Source organism: Ahaetulla prasina, chromosome 6 (assembly GCF_028640845.1).
Source record: "Ahaetulla prasina isolate Xishuangbanna chromosome 6, ASM2864084v1, whole genome shotgun sequence".
In the NCBI taxonomy this organism is placed as follows: domain Eukaryota; kingdom Metazoa; phylum Chordata; class Lepidosauria; order Squamata; family Colubridae; genus Ahaetulla; species Ahaetulla prasina.
The window spans coordinates 108861348-108882259 of record NC_080544.1 but is presented as its reverse complement, the minus strand read 5'-3'; the positions used below and the strand labels follow the sequence as shown (position 1 = coordinate 108882259).

The 20912-nt window shown below is 46.9% G+C and overlaps 1 protein-coding gene across 1 annotated transcript in view; it reads left to right on the top strand.

The window, feature by feature from the left end:
* EIF2B5 (eukaryotic translation initiation factor 2B subunit epsilon) overlaps positions 1-18123 on the top strand; it is a 44930-nt gene extending 26807 nt beyond the window's left edge. The window contains exons 9-16 of the mRNA XM_058188027.1: positions 1532-1670; positions 4510-4611; positions 6030-6137; positions 6483-6573; positions 7737-7860; positions 11073-11198; positions 13264-13374; positions 17788-18123. Coding sequence (XP_058044010.1) covers positions 1532-1670; positions 4510-4611; positions 6030-6137; positions 6483-6573; positions 7737-7860; positions 11073-11198; positions 13264-13374; positions 17788-17853 — 867 coding nt within the window. The 3' untranslated portion in view covers positions 17854-18123. The remainder of the gene's footprint in view (positions 1-1531; positions 1671-4509; positions 4612-6029; positions 6138-6482; positions 6574-7736; positions 7861-11072; positions 11199-13263; positions 13375-17787) is intronic.
* The last annotated feature ends 2789 nt before the right edge of the window (positions 18124-20912 follow it).

The following is a 20912-nucleotide window of genomic DNA, read 5'->3' as shown; positions in this document are numbered from 1 at the left end:
ACGCCACCATTGTTCCCCAGAGGGAGGGGGGGCCTCAAACCCTCCCTCCTAAATTTCTCCATCACCTCTTCTCTCCAGAGCTCCACAAAACCGGTAATCTTGTTATTTTAAGTTCTCCTCTCTCCAAAGTGATTCGTACTCCTTCCAGTCGCAGGGGAGAAAAAAACCCCCCCGCACTCCGGAGTACTCCACTCACGTTTGCCGATATTCCCTTCCCTTCTTCATTCCTCAATTCTTCTCCGTTCCCTGTTCACCACCAGGCTGCTGCAATTATAAATCCAAAGCCCCCGTGTCACCGGGCACAGCGCCCAGGCGACGACCAAAGTAATGGCCGCGGCCTGTGGCCTCCGAACCCCGCCGAGCCTAGGACGCGCCAGCATCGGTCCCCCCAGTCCTGTATATCGGCTGGGAGACCCCTGGCGAGCCGTCCGTGCGGCAGGTGTCCTTTTCGGAACACCTGGCCCCTAAGGGCCTCGGCGGCGGCCGGATTCGGACACTGGAGGCAGGAGAAGCCTTCCAGACGTCCGTTGCCACCGGACACCGGAAGTCGTCTCCGTCTCCTGCCTGCCTTGAGGACTTTGCTAGGACTTTGGCAGAGCTGCAGAGGCACACCTGATTCGGATTTCCCTGACCCGGCCGTCAGCGGAGGAGTGGGACACGACAGGTCCTCTCCTACAGGCAGTCTCGAAAGGTCCTTATTCTCAAGATGACAACCTTATCTAAACGTATATTCTTATCATGAAACGCAGCAACCTGTCCTGCTGCTCAGCAAGTAAGAGGTGCTCAGAATGAGAGTCGGATACAAGCTTGATGTCGTGTCCCACTCCCACTCCGACGAGCGAATCAAGGAAGTTCGTAACAAACTTGGCAATGAAGCCTCTGCAGCTTGCCAAGTTCCTTCGAGGTTTATCAGGGCAGGCAGGAGTCCAAGTTGTGACTTCAGCGATAGAGTCCGATATCAGCAAACTAGATAAGACTTTGCTTGACTCAAGGTTGGAATGCCAAAAGCAGGTCTTTTATATAGGCTGTGGGGTGTGGCTCCATGACTCAGCATTTATCCAGGCCTGCCCCACCCCTCCTTCTGCTGGCATTGTCTCTCAGATCTCTGGAAGCGAGGGTCCTCCTACTTTGAATTGTCTTCAGCTGGATCTGCTGGCAGCTTCTGGGAAAGGGAGGGGTCAGAGGAAGTAGGGCCAAGTAATTCCAGCACCTGGCTGCCTTCCTGCTCTGAAGGCTGAGCCAAAGGCCAGGGCCAGGGGCTGGAGGCATGACAGGCCGTTCATCTTCATTATCAGACTCAGAGTCTGATAAAAGGCCTGGTTGGAGACGGGAGGGGCCCGGCTGAGGAGAGGAGGGAGGACGAGTCACAACACTTGGCCTCATAGCTGATCCTCTTGCTGCTTTGTTAGGGATCTGGGTTCCTGACCTCCTCCCTCCCCCTCCCCAGCTGTGTGCATTGGGGGGCTTAAAATTTGCAAGCCTGTTTTGACTTCCCGAGGGAACTAAACGTGGAAACGTTGCTTCATTGTAGGTGGTGGTGGGCCCAAACAAGGTCTTTCCAGAAGGCACGGTCGTATCCCTGCATCCTGCGGATGAAGAAGAGTATGACGAAGACGAGTTCAGCGATGATGCAGATGTGAACAAGGAGGAGAGCAAAGCGAAGCAAAAAGGTATGGGGAGAACTTGGTCCCCGGGATGTCTTGGAGAGCGAGACTGTTCTCCTGTGGGTTTCCTAGGGATGCCATGATAGCAGTCTTCCGATATCTGAGGGGCCACCACAAAGAAGAGGGAGTCAAGCTGTTCTCCAAAGCACCTGAGGGTAGAACTTGGTCCCCGGGATGTCTTGGAGAGCGAGACTGTTCTCCTGTGGGTTTCCTAGGGATGCCATGATAGCAGTCTTCCGATATCTGAGGGGCCACCACAAAGAAGAGGGAATCAAGCTATTCTCCAAAGCACCTGAGGGTAGAACAAGAAGCAACGGGTGGAAACTAATCAAGGAGAGAAGCAACCTAGAACTAAGGAGAAATGTCCTGACAGTGAGAACAATTAACCAGTGGAACAGAAGTTATGGGTGCTCTAGTACTGGAGGTTTTTAAGAAGAGATTGGATAGACAAAATGGCTATCCAATCTCTTCTTAAAAGCCTCCAGTACTAGAGCACCCATAACTTGGGTCTCCTGCTTGAGCAGGGGGTTTGGACTAGAAGACCTCCAAGGTCCCTTCCGATTCCGTTATTCTCTTCTGCCTTTTTTCCCCGTAGACCCTTCCCTTGGGAGCCTGCTAAGGATTTAAGGATAAGGATTAATAACTGCTAAGGATTAAGCAGCTGGAGAAAGAATCTGCTTTGAACGAGTAGGTGGGAAGGAGATGATGATGAAGTGGTGGAGGAAAAGCGGGCTCCAGGTTCTATTTGGGCACAATAGAAACCCCCTTTTTCCAGCCATTTTATTTTACTTAGCTTTTATTGCTCTTGTGGTGCAAATATTTTCTTATTTATTTATTAGAATTGTGTCCTGCCTTTCGTTCAAGACCTTTTAGCTGTTTTATATATATAGCTCTCCTCCTGCTTTTCGGCAAAAGAGAATATTTGTAGCTTGGGGTTGAACTGTCGGGTTCTTGGCGCTCTCTGAGCTTCGTGGTTTTCTTGCAGACATTTCGTTACCAAACTAGGTAACATCATCAGTGCTAGCTCCTATTTTCTCCCCCGCAACATCCAAATTGCAAGGTATGTTAGGCGGAGAGAGTAATCTTTGGTGGTCAAGAACAGGCTAGCGCTTGGGTGTCCTTGATCCTAGTCCCAGACCTGTCAGCACCAGGAAAATCAGGAGATCCAGGCAGTTCGAATGCATATTGTAAGCAAAAGCTGTCGACAAGAATCTGAACTACTAACAGTCAAGGGAAATTAGCAGGAGAATAGAAAGGAATTCAAGATGGGCTGGATTTAGATCACTTGTGGGAGTGGATTCGTGACTGATGATGCATTTGACTCCTCTTTTGCGCTCAGCCTGTTCAATTATAACTTCTTTATCATCAGGCCATGTAGGTTCTCGGCTTACTAGTTCCAGATGCTGCCCCTGAAATAATTAACTCCACAATATGTTTTGGTTTGTTTATGGGGTGAAGATAGAAATATAATGTCTAGTTCATTATATATGATAAACCAATCAGTTTTTGAAGCAAAAGGAGCCGTGGTGGCCGAGTGGTTAGAACAGAGGTGGGGGTTTCAGCACGTTCTGACCAGTTCTGGAGAACCGGTAGTGGAAATTTTAAGTAGTTCGGAGATCCGGTAGTAACAATTCTGACTGGCCTCGCCCCCATCTATTCTCTGCCTCCCAAGTCCCAGCTGATTAGAAGGAAATGGGGATTTTGTAGTAACCTTCCCCTGGATTGGGGAGGGAATGGAGATTTTACAGTATCCTTCCCCTGGAGTGGGGAGGGAATGGAGATTTTGCAGTATCCTTCCCCCTGGAGTGGGGAGGGAATGGAGATTTTGCAGTATCCTTCCCCTGGAGTGGGGAGGGAATGGAGATTTTGCAGTATCCTTCCCCTGGAGTGGGGAGGGAATGGAGATTTTGCAGTATCCTTCCCCTGGAGTGGGGTGGGAATGGAGATTTTACAGTATCCTTCCCCTGGAGTGGGGAGGTATCCTTCCCCTGGAGTGGGGTGGGAATGGAGATTTTGCAGTATCCTTCCCCTGGAGTGGGGAAGTATCCTTCCCCTGGAGTGGGGTGGGAATGGAGATTTTGCAGTATCCTTCCCCCTGGAGTGGGGAGGGAATGGAGATTTTGCAGTATACTTCCCCTGCCATGCCTAAGCCACACCCACCAAGCCACACTCATAGAACCGGTAGTAAAAAAATTTGAAACCACCACTGGGTTAGAATGCAGTACTGCAGGCTATTTCTGCTGACTGCCAGCAACTTGCATTTCGGCAGTTCAGATCTCACCAGGCTCAAGGTTGACTCAACCTTCCATCCTTCCGAGGTCGGTAAAATGAGGACCCAGACTGTCGGGGGGCAAGAGGCTGCCTTTGTAAACCGCTTAGAAAGGGCTGTAAAAACACCGTGAAGTGGTATATAAGTCTTAAGTGCTAGTGCTAAAAGGCATCATTACTCAGGCTAGAAGGGGTAAGGGCCTAAGACTGCTGTTCCTGATCCACCGTCTTCCATTGTAGACCTTGCCAATTTGGTGCTAGGATTAGAAAAATGAGGTAGACTTGAGGGATCCGTGGTACTCTCAGAGCCGGATTGTTTTCTTGCAGACGTCTCATTGCTCAAACTAGATAACATCATCATTGCTAGAAAGGAATGGGGGAGGAGGATGGTGGGGAAGGACCAAGCACCGAGAGGATCAAGGACCCCTCGTTTTAGCCTTGATCTACAAATATTCTCCTTTGAGGTAGAACTTTTTTTGGGACTGCTGTCAACACACCCGTTTCTTATGTTTAGTTGGGCCCCTTTCCCCCCCCAAAAAACGATGGTAATCAATCCGACATTAATTTTCTACTTCAGGCTACAACACCGAAGAAGTTGGCTTACAAGGCAGAGGTTACCTTTGGAAAGCCGCCGATGAAAACGATGCAAACCAGGAGGAGCAAAGACAAAGCCTTTGGGGTAAGCAAAGTGGAGCATTTGTAGAAAAATGGGATTCAGAAATGCCACGACCAGCGTGGATGGGCGTGTTGTTCTACGGCCCTCTGCGATTCTGGAAAGGGACGAAATTTGGCAAGAAAAATGGTGCAGCGGCCGGAATGGGACAACTTGCTGCAGCCAATTCACCGCAAGACAACTCGTTGCGGGACAATTGAACAGTTCTATTTAATTATTTAAAATAAATAAGTTTATTTTAAGTTTTTGCCCTTTACATTTCGCTGTCCCTCTTTTTGCATCCTTTCTTTAACGATTCTATTCCGTTAAAGTAGTACCTGTGAGAGGGATCTTGGAGTCCTAGTGGATAACCATTTAGATATGAGCCAGCCGTGTGCAGCAACTGCTAAAAAAGCCAACACAGTTCTGGGCTGCATAAACAGAGGGATAGAATCAAGATCACGTGAAGTGTTAGTGCCACTTTATAATGCCTTGGTAAGGCCACACTTGGAATATTGCATCCAGTTTTGGTCGCCACGATGTAAAAAAGATGTTGAGACTCTAGAAAGAGTGCAGAGAAGAGCAACAAAGAGGATTAGGGGACTGGAGGCTAAAACATAGGAAGAAGGGTTGCAGGAACTGGGTATGTCTAGTTTAATGAAAAGAAGGACTAGGGGAGACATGATAGCTTTGTTCCAATATCTCAGGGGTTGCCACAAAGAAGAGGGAGTCGGGCTGTTCTCCAAAGCACCTGAAGGCAGGACAAGAAGCAATGGGTGGAAACTGATCAAAGAAAGAAGCAACTTAGAACTAAGGAGAAATTTCCTGACAGTTAGAACAATTAATAAGTGGAACGACTTGCCTTCAGAAGTTGTGAATGCTCCAACACTGGAAATTTTTAAGAAAATGTTGGATAACCATCTGACTGAGATGGTGTAGGGTTTCCTGCCTGGGCAGGGGGTTGGACTAGAAGGCCTCCAAGGTCCCTTCCAACTCTGATGTTACGTTATGTTATGTTATTCCACCATTTCTTTGATATTAGTGTAACTCTTGTCCCGCAAGGGAGTTGTTCTGTGGCAAGGTGGCCGTGGCGAGCTGGCTATAGCGAATTGTCATAGACCTGCAGCAGCAGCAGCGTTTAGAGCAGGGGTCTCCAACCATGGCAACTTTAAGCCTGGCGGACTTCAATTCCCAGAATTCCCCGGCCAGCATGGGTAGCTGAGGAATTCTGGGAGTTGAAGTCCACAAGTCTTACAACTTTGGAGACCCCCTAGCCCCTAGGACAAAAGAGCCATTCAAGATCCAGTTTTGTAAGAACGACCATAGCAGAAAGAGGTCGATCAAAATATAATCCTTGACATGGAAATACAGGAGAGAAACGTGAACGTGGGTGCTGGAGGGAAAGCAGAGAATTTGAGGAGATTTCTTTCCTCCATCTTAACTAGGCCTCACGGTAAAAACTGAAGAAGAAAGTGAGTCTGATAGTGATATGAGCTTTGGGTCTGACCAGATGGACAGCCGGCCAGCTTCTCCTCAGATGGATGACATCAAAGGTAAATCTTATTTCTCTCTTTTGTGGCAGGAAGTTGACTCTCAATGCACCTTCCTCCATGACAGGGGTCTCCAACCTTGGTCCCTTTAAGACTTGTGGACTTCAACTCCCAGAGTCCCTCAGCCAGCAAAGCTGGCTGAGGGACTCTGGGAGTTGAAGTCCACAAGTCTTAAAGGGACCAAGGTTGGAGGCCCCTGCTCCATGACACTAAAGGAGAAACCAAATTGAGTACGGAGAGGGGGGGAAAAAAGCTTTATAGATTTCAGAATTGAGGCCAAAAGTTGCTTTTATCGGCTCTTCGTCCACCTGAGTACTCACTCAGCTTCTAATCTGCTCTTGATTTCAGTTTTCCAGAATGAGGTATTGGGGACTTTGCAGAGAGGCGAAGAAGAAAAAATCTCTTGTGACAACCTGGTTCTGGAGATCAACTCTCTCAAGTAAGACATTGGTCAGGTTTTTTGTGACTTTAGGAGAAAGTGATGCTGTCCAGAGACAGGGATGTTCCAAGACCTGGTGAGCAGAGATGTCCACATTGTGGACACCAAGTGTTTGGTTTATTATTTAAATTTAAACTGGGGTATTAATGAATAAATGACAATGAAATTTTGTTCTGCACGTGCATTAGTTTAGTCAGTTTAAATGTTTGGTCCTGCTCTTCTCTGTATATAACTTTTATTGTTTTGTTAAGTATAACAGAGGTATTCAAACTTGGCAGCTTTAAGACTTGTGGACTTCAACTCTCAGAATTCTGAGAGTTGAAGTCCACAAGTCCTAAAGCTGCCAAGTTTGAAGGCCGCTGATGTATAAAATACAAAGAAAAATTTTAAAAAAAGGAAATTAAGGGAAGGAAAAATAAAATACGAGGTAGAAGGGAAGAAAGAAAAAGGCGTTGACTTCTGACTCTTTTTAGCACAGTACAAGATGACAACATTACAATCTCAATTTTTTTTTTACTTTTTACACATTAGTATATAATTGGCTTTTTTTTTTTTTACTTTACGAATTTATATCTTGCCCTTCTCCGAAGACTCAGGGCGGCATACATTGTGTTAAGCAATAGTCTCATCCATTTGTATATTATATACAAAGTCAACTTTTTATTGCCCCCAACAATCTGGGTCCTCATTTTACCTACCTTATAAAGGATGGAAGGCTGAGTCAACCTTGGGCCTGGTGGGACTAGAACCTGCAGTAATTGCAAGCAGCTGCTGTTAATAACAGACTGCATTAGTCTGTTGAGCCACCAGAGGCCCTATTTCTATAACAACACATCTATCTAATCGGCAGAACCAAAGGCAAAGTTTCACTTGTTTTTTGCCACAAAATCCAGAAGCGATCTCCAAATAGAAAAACACAAATACGATTGTTCTCTGAACAGAACAATCGATTTAACCGTGGCTGCTTTATCTTCCTTGCTGTTGAAATCATACGGATTTCCGTTTCGTCCCGCTCCTGTATCTTCGCTCCTTAGGAGGCCGTTCAAGTTCGAGCAGGATCAGAAAAGCCGTGCATCGTCTTTAAGGCAGATGAAACAAAGGAACGGTTGGCATGATCTGTAAATAACGAGGACGACGGGTAACGTTTCTCCTTCCCTTTGTAGATACGCCTACAACATTGGCCTGAAAGAAGTGATGGCGGTACTCAGCAAAGTTGTGTTGGAATACCCTCTACAGCAGATGAACGCGGAAAAGGATCCTCAACATTACTGCACCCTGGTAGTCCCCGTGAGCATCCATCTTCCCTTGGTTTAGCCTTCCATTAAATTCCTTGAGAGTTTCTTCTGCCCAGAGTCAGGGGTTGGTTGTTTCAGACAGGTAGATCAGCTGAAAGCTGGAGGATGCACTGCTAAGGTGCCAAGGGCTTTTTTCAAGGTTTATAATAGCCATGGATGTTGAAAGTCTATGGTGATTCTCAGTCATCGAAGTCATGGTTGTCCCAAAGGTGCTTTTTTTTCCCCAAAAAGCAACTGGACTTTCTGGTTTTTTTTTCTATGGAAGACATTTCGCTTCCATGGTGGGGAATGGAAGGATTTATACTCCTTGCAGACAGCTGGTCATTTGCATCTTTTTAGAGCAGGGGCGTCAAACTTGATTTCTGTTCGTCCTCCCTCCTCTCTTCAGCCGGGGCCCTCCCGTCTACACCTGGGCCTGTTATCAGACTCCGATAATGAAGATGAATGGCCCGTCATGCCTCCAGCCCCCGGCCCTGGCCCCATGCCTGGATAGGATGTCAGGAATGAACAAACAAACCTCACTCCTACAGCGTGTGAGCAGGGAGCCAGCCACGTGCTGGAATTGCTGACAGCAGATCCAGCTGAAGAGAATTTAAAGTGGGAGGATCCTCGCTTCCGGAGATCTGAGAGGCGACGCCAGCAGAAGGAAGGGAGGGGCAGGCCTGGATAAATGCTGAGTCATGGAGCCACACCCCACAGCCTATATAAAGGACCTGCTTGTGGCATTCCAACCTTGAGTCAAGCAAAGTCTCATCTAGTTTGCTGCTATCGGACTCTATCGCTGAAGTCACAACTTGGACTCCTGCCTGCCCTGAGAAACCTCGACGGACTTTGACAAGCTGCAGAGGCTTCGTTGCCACGTTTGATACAGACTTCCTAAACCCGGTCGCCGGAGGGGGAGTGGGACACGACAATTTCATTGAGGACCACATCAGGATTGTGTTTGACCTCAGGGTGTGTGTGGAGTGGGCGTGGCCAGCTTGACATCACTTGTGTCAGGGGCACCTGTGTTGGCCCGAGCGCTTTGCCAGAGAAAACGGGCTCCCGAGCTCCGTTTTCGCTGGCAGAGGCACCGCGGGCCAGTCCTTCGCTGTTTCCAGGGCGGCCCTGCTGGCCAGATGTAAGCACCCCGTGGGCCAGATCCGGCCCCCAGGCCTTGAGTTTGACATCCCTGTTTTAGCGGGTCCTTGAAACAGTTGAATATTTATCTCTGTCCTCAAGGTCATATGAGTTGTGCTCCTGGGTTCTGTAGTCTGCAATATTTTCTTCTGGAAATCCATCCCTACTCCCGCACATATTTAGCTATACAAATTGGGATAAACACCTTTGAGTGGTGTGGGAGTAGGAATGGATTTCCAGAAGAAAAATTGCAGACTACAGGAACCATTTGCACCACTCAGGTGACCCTGAGGACACAGATAAACCTCCAAGTGCTTTAAGGACCCTCTAAAAGGATGCAAATGACCAGCTGTCTACAAGGAATATAATAAACCCTTCCATTCCCCACCGTCCTGTCAGAGCTGAGGAAGCTTATTGGATGAGAAGTGAAATGTCTTCAAAAGAAAAAACAAAGTCCAGTTGCCTCCTGAAAAAGCACCGTTGGGACAACTGTGGGCAAAAGTCACTCTAGAACAGGGGTCTCCAACCTTGGCAACTTTAAACCTGTCGGATTTCAACTCCCAGAATTGGGAGTTGAAATTCTGGGAGTTGAAATCCGACAGGCTTAAAGTTGCCAAGGTTGGAGACCCCTGCTTTAGAAGACAGCAAAGTCCACATTTTGGGCAAAGAGGACCTGTTGTGACCCAGGTTCCTGGACCCGGACTCCTGGACTCGGATGATTCAGAAAGTGAGGGAGAAGACCTGGCAAGCCCTGCTTCTCTTGGGCCCTCTCCCTCCCTGGCACCCACTCAAAGGGGCCGGCAAGGCCTGATTCTCTCGAGCCTTCTTCTGATTTGGCAACGCCCCAAGAACAGTTTTGGAGTGATGCAAGACTGCGCAGACGTGACTGGCGTGCGCAGCAGAAGCAGCGTTGGGATAAAGCCAAGGAATGATGGTCATGCAGTGACTATAAATAGGAGGCGGGACTTCCTGGTTTTTTGTCTTGGACAAAGCAATGAATTTGCGCGGGCAAACTGTATCAACGGAGGGAAGAATATATTCATGAGTAATTCTGGCCTTATCTATAATTTCCTCGTTATCTCCAGAAACTTGGCAGGCCCGTGGGTAGACGTGGCCAGGACATTTATCTATGTAAATAAAGTAGAAGAGGAGGCCTTTGACTGATTCTTTGTTGGGAGTATTGGGGGAGGGAAACAGAACAGGACCGCTGGTTTGAAAGGGGGCCTCCAAGAGGCCATCTGTGTCAAAACTGAACAGAGAGGCAGCAGGGATACGACATCATCTATCTCCAGTCTACAACGCAGTGGGAACGCCACTTGAACAGTCTTAGCATTGACAAAAATTCCCTAGCTTCCCCCCTGCTTGAGAGAAAGTCGCAAAAGGGGATAATGTGACCCCGGGACATACACAGCAGTGGTCATAAATCTGAAATTCAGTTACCAAGTGTCTTGAATTTTGATCACGTGTTCATGGGAATGCTGCAAAGGTTGTAACTACAGTATTTTTCGGAGTATAAGACGCACCTTTTCCCCCAAAAAAAGAGGGTGAAAATCTGGATGAGTCTTATACTCCAAATGTAGCCCCGCCCAGCTTCTCAAACGGAGGTTTCAGAGACTGAAAAAAGCATCAGAAACAGAGGTTCAGAAAAGAAGCCCCCAAACAGAGGTTCAGAAAAAAAGCCTCCAAACAGAGCTTCAGAAAAGAAGCCTCCAAACAGAGCTTCAGAAAAGAAGCCTCCAAACAGAGCTTCAGAAAAAAAGCCTCCAAACAGAGCTTCAGAAAGCTTCCTTTCCTTTCCTTTCCTTTCCTTTCCTTTCCTTTCCTTTCCTTTCCTTTCCTTTCCTTTCCTTTCCTTTCCTTTCCTTTCCTTTCCTTCCTTTCCCTTCCCTTCCCTTCCCTTCCCTTCCCTTCCCATCCCTCCCCATTCCATTCCATTCAATGCAAGAGCTATTAACAACCTTCAATTCCAAATTCTTGTATATATTCTATTTGTAGATTCTATTCTATTTGTATTTATTTAAGCCCCTCCCCTCCCACTTTTTAGCATTCAACTTTCTTTGCCGCCCCCCCCCCCTTTTCTCCCAGTTGCTGAGGAATTGGGCTCCACTCTTCAAGAACTACATCAAGCGAGCGTCAGATCACTTGGATTCTTTGCATGCCATCGAAGAGTTCTTCTTGGAACACGAGAAGCTCACCATGGTTCTGGCCAAAGTAAGCTTCCCGGCGGGTGTTGATAGGGTAGCTGGAGGTTGATCCCGGGCGGAATAATGAATGACCTGTTGGTTGAACTGGGATTTCCTTCTGTCTCTTAAATCCGTGGGAAGGTCCCATGTTCCTGTCACCCAGGTTGGGGGAAGGACCTGCTTGGCTAATCCCTGAAAGGTTCTCGATTGCTTGGCCAGACATTGAGTTCACCCAGTTAAGCTACCTCCTCCGCTGTAACTTGCTTGTTGAAAATGAATACAGATAAAGGTAAAGGTTCCCCTCGCACATACGTGCTAGTCGTTCCCGACTCTAGGGGACGGTTCTCATCTCCGTTTCAAAGCCAAAGAGCCAACGCTGTCCGAAGACGTCTCCGTGGTCATGTGGCCGGCATAACTCAATGCCAAAGGCGCACGGAACGCTGTTCCCTTCCCACACAGGTGGTCCCTATTTTTTCTACTAGCATTTTTCCGTGCTTTCGAAACTGCTAGGTTGGCAGAAGCTGGGACAAGTAACGGGAGCTCACCCCATTACACGGCAGCACTAGGGATTTGAACCGCCGAGCTGCCGACCTTTCAATCGACAAGCTCAACGTCCTAGCCCCTGAGCCACCGTGTCCCTACAGATAGGCCTTGAATTACGACCACAACTGAGGCCGAAATTTCGATTGCTAAGCGAGACAGTGGTCACGTGAGTTTTGGCCCCTTGGACGACCTTTCTTGCCACAGTCGTTTAAGTGAATCACCGGAGATGTTAAGTTAGTAACGCGGTTGTTAAGTGAATCTGGCTTCCCCAATGACTTTACTTGTCGGAAGGTCACAAAAGGGGATCACATGAGTCCATGCCTCCATGGCTATTCCAACATCAAGCTTGAATTACGTCTTACCACCTAATATCCTTGATAAAAGGATGCTTCAAGCTTTGTTTCTCCCTATTAATTTCATGATCTGTTTCCCCCTGTAAGTAGGTATTTGTTGCATGTATACGTTATGATGATGAGAAGCATCTCCCTTAGCTTCTATTTCTTATATATCTATTACTAACTCATAACCTGGCGTTACCCGGGTATTTATTCTGTAAATCCTGTATTAGACAGGAAGAGCAACTTCACCCCGAGCCCTGATTTCAGCGAGAATTAAATTAGTTAAAAATGTTTTCGCTGCGCCCCCAGAAGGGTCAAGTAAAATGATACCACCTTGTTGTTTTGCTAGCTGATCCATGATCATTTGGTATGCGTTTTTCCTGATCCTGGTTTTATTGATCATGGCCAGACATTTGTCCTCAAGAATAATCAAAGCCTTGTTGAAAATGTCCGGACCACGTGTAATTTCTAGTGTTGTATTTTCCCTCTTACCAGAGGGAGCCCCCTTGTGGAGTACTGTGAAGCTGTTACCATGGCAACTCCACTGTGCTGTACAGTAGAAGCCATTTTAAGGCAGTACAGTAGAAGCCATTTTAAGGCACAACAGGCTATATCTTAATAGAACACACACCCCAAAGGGTGTTAGGGGTGTCTTACCCCCACAGTATTTTTTTTTACAGAGACTAAGTCATCTGTGTACCAAGTTTGGTTGAAATTGCTCAAGGCGTTCCAGAGTCATACTGGAACATACACACACACAAACACAGCTCCGTTTTCATTGGCAGAGGGTTGCAAGAGGCCGTGGCAGCCGAAAACGGAGCTCGCAAGCCCATTTTTGCTGGCAGAGCGCTCAGCCCACCACAGGTGCCCCCAATAGGAGTGACCTTGAGCTGGCCACGCCCATCCTGGCCACGCCCACCCCCAGGTCAAACACAACCCTGATGCGGCCATCCACGAAACCAAGTTTGACACCCTTTCTTTAAAACAACAACTGGACCTCCTTGAATTTCCTCGAAGAGCCAAGTTCGACCTGAAGGAGCTTCCTGGATGAGAAGTTAAATGTCTTACAAGGAGAATCAAGAAAGTCCAGTTTTTTAATCTTTTGGAAAGCGCCTTGGGGGTTTCTCTGTATAATTCTTTATTTCGCTTAGCTCTGTATTCTGCATTCCTGACCATTCATACAAACCCAGCTTCTCCGGTGGCTCTTTGCAGGTCCTGATGACATTCTACCAACTGGAAATCCTAGCCGAGGAGATGATTCTAACCTGGTTTTCCGAACGGGACACATCAGATAAAGGCAGGCAGCTTCGTAAAAACCAGCGGGTGAGTTAACCATCAAGTGATGAGGATCAAGAGTTTGCTGATACCCATCCATCACACCTCATCCCAAGATGCCAGATGGTTTACAAACATTTAGGCCAAAAAAACAAAATGCACAGGTACCGGATATGTGGTATCTTGCTCAATAGTAGTACCTGTGAGAGGGATCTTGGAGTCTTAGTGGACAACCATTTAGATATGAGCCAGCAGTGTGCAGCAGCTGCCAAAAAAGTCAACACAGTTCTGGGCTGCATAAACAGAGGGATAGAATCAAGATTACGTGAAGTGTTAATACCACTTTATAATGCCTTGGTAAGGCCACACTTGGAATCCAGCATCCAGTTTTGGTCGCCACGATGTAAAAAAGATGTTGAGACTCTAGAAAGAGTGCAGAGAAGAGCAACAAAGATGATTAGGGGATTGGAGGCTAAAACATATGAAGAACGGTTGCAAGAACTGGCTATGTCTAGTTTAATGAAAAGAAGGACTAGGGGAGACATGATAGCAGTGTTCCAATATCTCAGGGGCTGCCACAAAGAAGAAGGAGTCAAACTATTCTCCAAAGCACCTGAGGGTAGAACAAGAAGCAATGGGTGGAAACTAATCAAGGAGAGAAGCAACTTAGAACTAAGGAGAAATTTCCTGACAGTTAGAACAATTAATCAGTGGAACAACTTGCCTGCAGAAGTTGTAAATGCTCCAACACTGGAAATTTTTAAGAAAATGTTGGATAACCATTTGTCTGAAATGGTGTAGGGTTTCCTGCCTGGGCAGGGGGTTGGACTAGAAGACCTCCAAGGTCCCTTCCAACTCTGATATTATTATTATTATTATTATTATTATTATTATTATTATTATTATTATTATTATTATTATTATTATTATTATTAAAAACACAATAAAAGCAAATACAGTAACTGACCTAGCTACAAGCAGAATATATGAAATCAAATCCAAGCTAAAACCACACCCGATTATCACCCATTTAAGAAGAATTGTGCTTACTGCCTTACAGAAAACCAAAGTGTAAGGGAACAGGTGTGTTTTAGGAGCGAGCGGTTGCTGAGTGTCAAAGCCACCGCAGGCAGAAAAAGCCACCAGGGTTAAAATTCCTTCCCTTCATGACCCAGGACAGGTAGACCTAGGACAGGTAGACTTTTCGTGACCAGTGGTGGGATTCAAATAACTTAACAACCGGTTCTCTGCCCTAATGACTGACTGGGTGGGCGTGGCCATGGTGGGCGTGGCCAGGGGGTGTGACAGGCAGCACTCAGCCTCCTGCACCCCCTCTTGCGGGAGCAAAAACAGGCTGAGGGGGAAAATGTGCCTCCCTCCCCCCGCGCCCCGTTTTGGGCCTAGTAGGCCTCCCTGAAGCCTCCTGGGAGCTAAAACGGGGCACGCGGGAATTCCTGGAAGGGGCGGGGCCAGCCGGCAATTTAACTGCCTGTTCGCCCGAACTGGCCTGAACCGGCTAAATCCCGCCACCGTTCATGACCCAGGACAGGTAGATTCTGGCTGGTGGAGATGATCCCTAAGATGTTCCAGAACGGTGGCAGGTTGGGCTTTATAGATTAAAACCCAGCAGTTTGAATTTAGGCTCAGCAGCAATTCCGCAGTAGAGATTCTCAACCCATTAGCACCTTGGTCACCCGATTCCGTTCCTTCGGCAGCTTCCGAATAGTCTTTGAGGGCAGCCCCACTTAGAGGGTGTTGCGGTATTCTAAGATGAGGGGAAATTCCTTCAGCCAGATTTCCAGAAAGTCAAACACCACTTGGCAAAAAACAACAACAACACACCTCAGTTTGCAACTGGATTAATCTGTTGCATTAAACCATAATTTTCTTTTCTTTGGGGCTTGCCACATTGTGTGAACTCGGCCCTGGATAATAATAATAATAATAATAATAATAATAATAATAATAATAATAATAATAATAATAATGATTATTATTATTATTATTATTATTATTATTATTATTTAATTTTTATACCGCCCTTCTCCCGAAGGACTCAGGGCGGTGAACAGCCAAGTAAAACAATACAATATATTACAATAAAAACTATTTAAAAAACTTATTTCATATGGCCTAAATTTAAATATAAAATACATAATATAAAAATAAACCCCATTTAAAACGAACTAAAAAACCCCTATTAAGCCTGCTCAGAAGAATAGGTATGTTTTCAGCTCGCGGCAAAAAGTCCGGAGGTCAGGAAGTTGTCGAAGTCCTGGGGGAAACTCGTTCCAGAGGGTAGGTGCCCCCACAGAGAAGGCTCTCCCCCTGGGGGTCGCCAGCCGACACTGTTTGGCTGACGGCACCCTGAGGAGACCCTCTCTGTGGGAGCGTACCGGTCGGTGGGAGGCATGTGGTAGCAGAAGGCGGTCCCGAAGATATCCCGGTCCTATGCCATGGAGCGCTTTAAAGGTGATAACCAACAGATTAACAAACTATGGTTAAATTAAATCTCTTAGCACCATGTGTGAACCCTATTAATCACCATAAGGCAAAACCAGCCAATGGTGGTTGGTGAATTATATTGTGAATTATTGTTTTAGTGAATTATATTGAAACAATTGATGGTTTCGCATAATGTACACAATCCAGGAGCCACGTTAGCCAAGTTATTGTTCAGGTAGTCCTTGACTTAATGACCACAATTTGAGCCTGAAATTTCTGTTGCTAAGAGAGGCAGCTGTTAAGTGAGGTTTGCCCCGTTTTATGACCTTTATTGCCACAGTTGTTAAGTGAATCCCTGCAGTTGTTAAGTTAGTAACACCGTTGTTAAGTGAATCTGACTTTGCTTGTCAGAAGGTTGCCAAAGGGGATCACGTGATCCTGGAACACTGGAACCATCATAAATACATGCCAGTTGCCGAACGCCCAAGTTTTGATCACATGACCACACTGATGCCGTGACCGTCATAAGTGCTGCTTTCATTTCAAATGGTCCCTAAACGAATGGTTGTAAGTCAAGGATTACCTGCTGTCAGGGTTCCAAGTAATAAATCCATTTCAGGCAACACTCCGAGGCAATTAGATTCCTCAAAGAATAGCTTTATTGGAAGTATCAGTATGGAAGTATGGCACATATCTGGTGAAAACCGACTCTGAAAAGTCCTGTGGTTTTTCACCTAATTAAAAGGAAAAAAAATTCTCTCGACCCCAAACAATCAGACACATGGTCCAATCAAGGTGCTGCCTGACGGTACCGGTGATATCATTCCTCCTTCCACCAACCAGGTGTGAGAATGTCCTTGGTTCCCAAGAGAACATATTCTGTTTTGACTACACAACCCCAGCTATCTCTAATCCCCCCTGTTGTGACCCAGGTCCAAGTAGGTAGTAGGAAATTCAGTCTGTGAAAAAACAAACAAACTATTCGAACAGCTGAGAATTAACTCATTCCAAGTGTAGTTCAACTAAATTAAAACAAACGTCTCCCAACACAAATTCCTTAATCCTATCGCAAACCTTGGTCCAATTAGGCAAATTGCCAAAGGCCTTTCTTGGAAAACAAAAATAAATGCAAGACGTAGACCAAGCAGAAGACGCAGCTACCAACGTTTTCCGGCAAAGCCCAAATGCCGTTGCTGGTCTGTTTTAAGCCTTATGGGAGAGGCCAATCATCTCTTGGCCTTACTCCCGAGTCGGCCTCTCTACTTGAGCTGCTCTTGCCTTCTGGAGCTCTTCTCATGCATGTATTAGGATGCATTAGGAACAGGCTCCTCCTGTTCCTCTGCCTCACTACTATCAGGCTCTGGAGGCTCTGGAGGCCGCACCTCACTCCCCGATGGCCCTGGCTCCACCTCAGCCTCATCGCTGTCCGACTCCGTTGCCAGCTCCGCAGGCTGCTAACGGACCACAACACCCCCTCCTTATCCCTCAGCTCCTGTGTGGCAGCACTGACGCTCCAAGATGGCTTCAGCCAGGTCAGCTTCAGGGTTGACACCTGCAGTTGAAATCCAAGATCTGAAGTGCAGCAACCTATGAAAGGAAATTTTTATGGGCAATCCGCCTGTTTCCCCTCCCTTGTTCGAAATGTTTATTGTCAAGAGTCGTTTCAGGGGGTTCTTCCTAGGAATCACCATAGCTCGGGGGTGAAAAAAAGCTACTGGTTCGTCCGAACTGGTATTTCCGATGATCAGCTGTGCTGCACGGTTTATATTCGCTAGAAAGCGGGAAATCCTGCTTTCTAGCGAAGCTAAATCGCGTGGCACAGCTCTTCCTCCCCTCCCACTGTTCTACTTACCCAGGGAAGTCTTCCTTTTCCGCGTGAAGCGGGCGTTTGGTGTGTGCTTGTGGCACCCGGCGCGCATGTGTGGCCAGCAAACCAGTGACAAACCGGTTTAGATTTCACCGCTGCCATAGCTGCATGTCGATAGTCTCTCACCCACCCTGGCGTTCTTTTTGCAGCTTCAGAAGTTCATCCAGTGGCTCGAGGAAGCGGAAGAAGAGTCGTCCGAAGGAGAGCGAAACTGACCCGGCGGCCTCCGTCAGAAAGGAAGACGAGCTTTGCTCTCTTTCTCGGAAGAAGGGAGGCCCAAAGCACCCATCGTGGCCGAAGGACGTGGCCGAAGAGCAAGAAGAAATCGTGTGCATGGCCCCCCACCCCCGCGCATGTGGGATTCGAACTCTCGGCTGGCTGACAATCCTGTGGCTTTATTTCGTTGTATATTTAATGCTCCTGGCAGATACCCCGTGTGGGCCGGAAAGAAACCGTTGCTGGATAAACCAGAGACCTGTATACTATTGAAAGTCTTTCTAAGGGTGTGTATGCACACGGATGTGTGCTTTCGGTTTTATATATGTATATATCTATCTATATATATATCTAAAGCTACCCACTGGGGACAAGGGATGAGGGTGGGATGTCTACTAATCTCCAGGCAAGCAATAAAGAGGTGCAAATCCCAAGTCAACCTTAACCGTTAGGATCCCAACAACTTTTGAGTCCTTCGAAACAAAGACCTCTTGAACTTCCTGCCTTTGCTTGCCTCCGTGGGAGGTGGTCCATTGAGTCCAAGAACCAGCTGTAAAGCAGCAAACAGAAAAGATAGGACAGTAGGATAAGCCAGGTCAGGGAGGATCTACTGACATTAACCAAATTGTCCTTTAAAACAGGGGTCTCCAACCTTGGTCCCTTTAAGACTTGTGGACTTCAACTCCTAGAGTTCCTCAGCCAGCTTTGCTGGCTGAGGGACTCTGGGAGTTGAAGTCCACAAGTCTTAAAGGACCAAGGTTGAGACCCCTGCTAAAACTCAGGGGTCTCAACCTTGTCAACTTTTAAGACTTGTGGACTGCAACAATTCGGGGAGTTGAAGTCCACAAGTCTTAAAAGTTGCCAAGGTTGGAGACCTCTGCTTTAACCCTAACCCTAAACTAGGAGATTTAACTCTAGAGAAAATAACTTTTCCTGGGAAATAAAATAAAAAAAAAGATTTCGTTTTGAAGTCAAGGTAGTTCCACGCGCTCACTTAGAAATGTGATGTCATCCCGAACTACGGCGTCTTTCCACCCCCCTCTCAGTTCTCTTTGCATAAAACAGGGGGAGATGTTCACCTACCTCACACAAAACATTTGTCGATAAAGAGAGATCCTCGTAAACGAATAAGTGTTCTTAGGCCTCTAAACGTCGGTGCTCTTGCTGTGTGTCGGTCTCGCCGACAAATCCGGCTCTTCAGAGGTGGAGGACGTGGCTCGTTTTGTGAGGAAAAAATGGGTTTTGTGTTTCTCCTGAACCTACTGAAGTCGGTTCCTCTCAGCCTCTGACAAATACGTGGGGGTTTTTTTTGTGTGTGTGTGTGTGTGACTTTTGTGGTTCGACTTTGGCCACACACTGACTCCACATAGATCCTAGCGAGGCCTCTCCTAGACCAGGGGGGTCTGCAAACTTGGGCTCTTTTAAGACTTGTGGACTTCAACTCCCAGAGTTCCTCAGTTCCTGCTAACTTTTGCAGCTTTGCTGGCTGAGGAACTCTGGGAGTTGAAGTCTACAAGTCTTAAAAGAGCCAAGTTTGCGGGACCCCTGCCCTAGACACTTCATCTAGGATTCTCCTCATTCTGACAGCTTTCAAACCACCGGAGAACTTCGGTTAATAGTGTTTGTTGACTTGAACACACTGATGACTTGAAATTTGCCAGATAAAAGGGTTTACGGTAGCTTGTTCTTTCTAACACAGGGCTCTCCAAACTGGGCAATTTTAAAGGCTTGTGGACTTCAACTCCCAGAGGTCCTCAGCCAGCAAACTCTGGGAGTTGAAGTCCACAAGTCTTAAAAGGGACCAAGGTTGGAGACCCCTGATCCAGGTCATGGTTGTCCCAAAGTTGCTTTTTCAGGAGGCAACTGGACTTTTGTTTTTTTTTCTTTGAAGTCCAAGAAGCTTCTTCAGCTCTGACTGGATGGTGGGGAACGGAAGGATTTATATCCCACTCCAAAGGATGTGAATGACCAGTTGTCTGCAAGGCGTATAAATCCTTCCGTTCCCCAGCATCCAGTCAGAGCTGAAGAAGCTTCTTGGATGAGAAGCGAAACGTCTTCAAAGAAAAAAAAGAAACCAAGAGAATCCAGTTGCTTCCTGAAGAAACTCCTTTGGGGACAAGCCTTAAAAGTTGCCAACTTTGGAGACCCCTGTTCTTTTTTGTCCCACTGTCATTGCTGACGAGGTTCTCCAAACCTCTTTTCTTGATGGGGATAAGAAGAATTCAGAAGTCAAGAACCGGACTTCAGATTGGTGTCGACCAACCTGCTGCCTTTCAAATCTTAACCCTTGGCCATAGTGGATTTTACTGACCGGGTTGTACTTCAAAAACCTCAAGTAAGCCAATAGATTTTCGCCTCTGGAATTGCTGCGGCAGTCTCTTTATTTTGCCACCGTTCTTTCTAGAAAGCAGAGAAAAAGTGAATAGCAACCCCTCCGATTATCTCGTGAAGTGACTTAAATGTCTGGGAAACATTTCCTGTTTTGTTTTGTTTTTGGAGGTGAGGGGGAAGAGTTTGAACACTAACTGGTGTTTTACCCACTGTTCTCAAATCCACTTGTAAATGCTGGGAAAGAAGCACTCTTTTTTTCCTTTTTCTCCCTGCTAATATTCAATTTGGAGTCATTAAACCCCTCTGATGCAGTGGTGAAATCCAAATTTTTTTACTACCGGTTCTGTGGGTGTGACTTGGTGGGCGTGGCAGAGGAAGGATACTGCAAAATCTCCATTCCCACCTCACTCCAGGGGACAGATCCTGCAAAATCCCCATTCTGTCCCCACTCCTGGGGGAAGGATACTGCAAAATCCTCATTCCCTCCCCACTCCGGGGGAAGGATACTGCAAAATCTCCCTTCCGTCCCCACTCCTGGGGGAAGGAAACTGCAAAATCCCCATTCCCATCCCACTCCAGGAGGAAGGATACTGCAAAATCCCCATTCCCATCCCACTCCAGGGGGAAGGATACTGCAAAATCCCCATTCCTTCCCCACTCCTGGGGGAAGGATACTGCAAAATCCCCATTCCTTCCCCACTCCTGGGGGAAGGATACTGCAAAATCT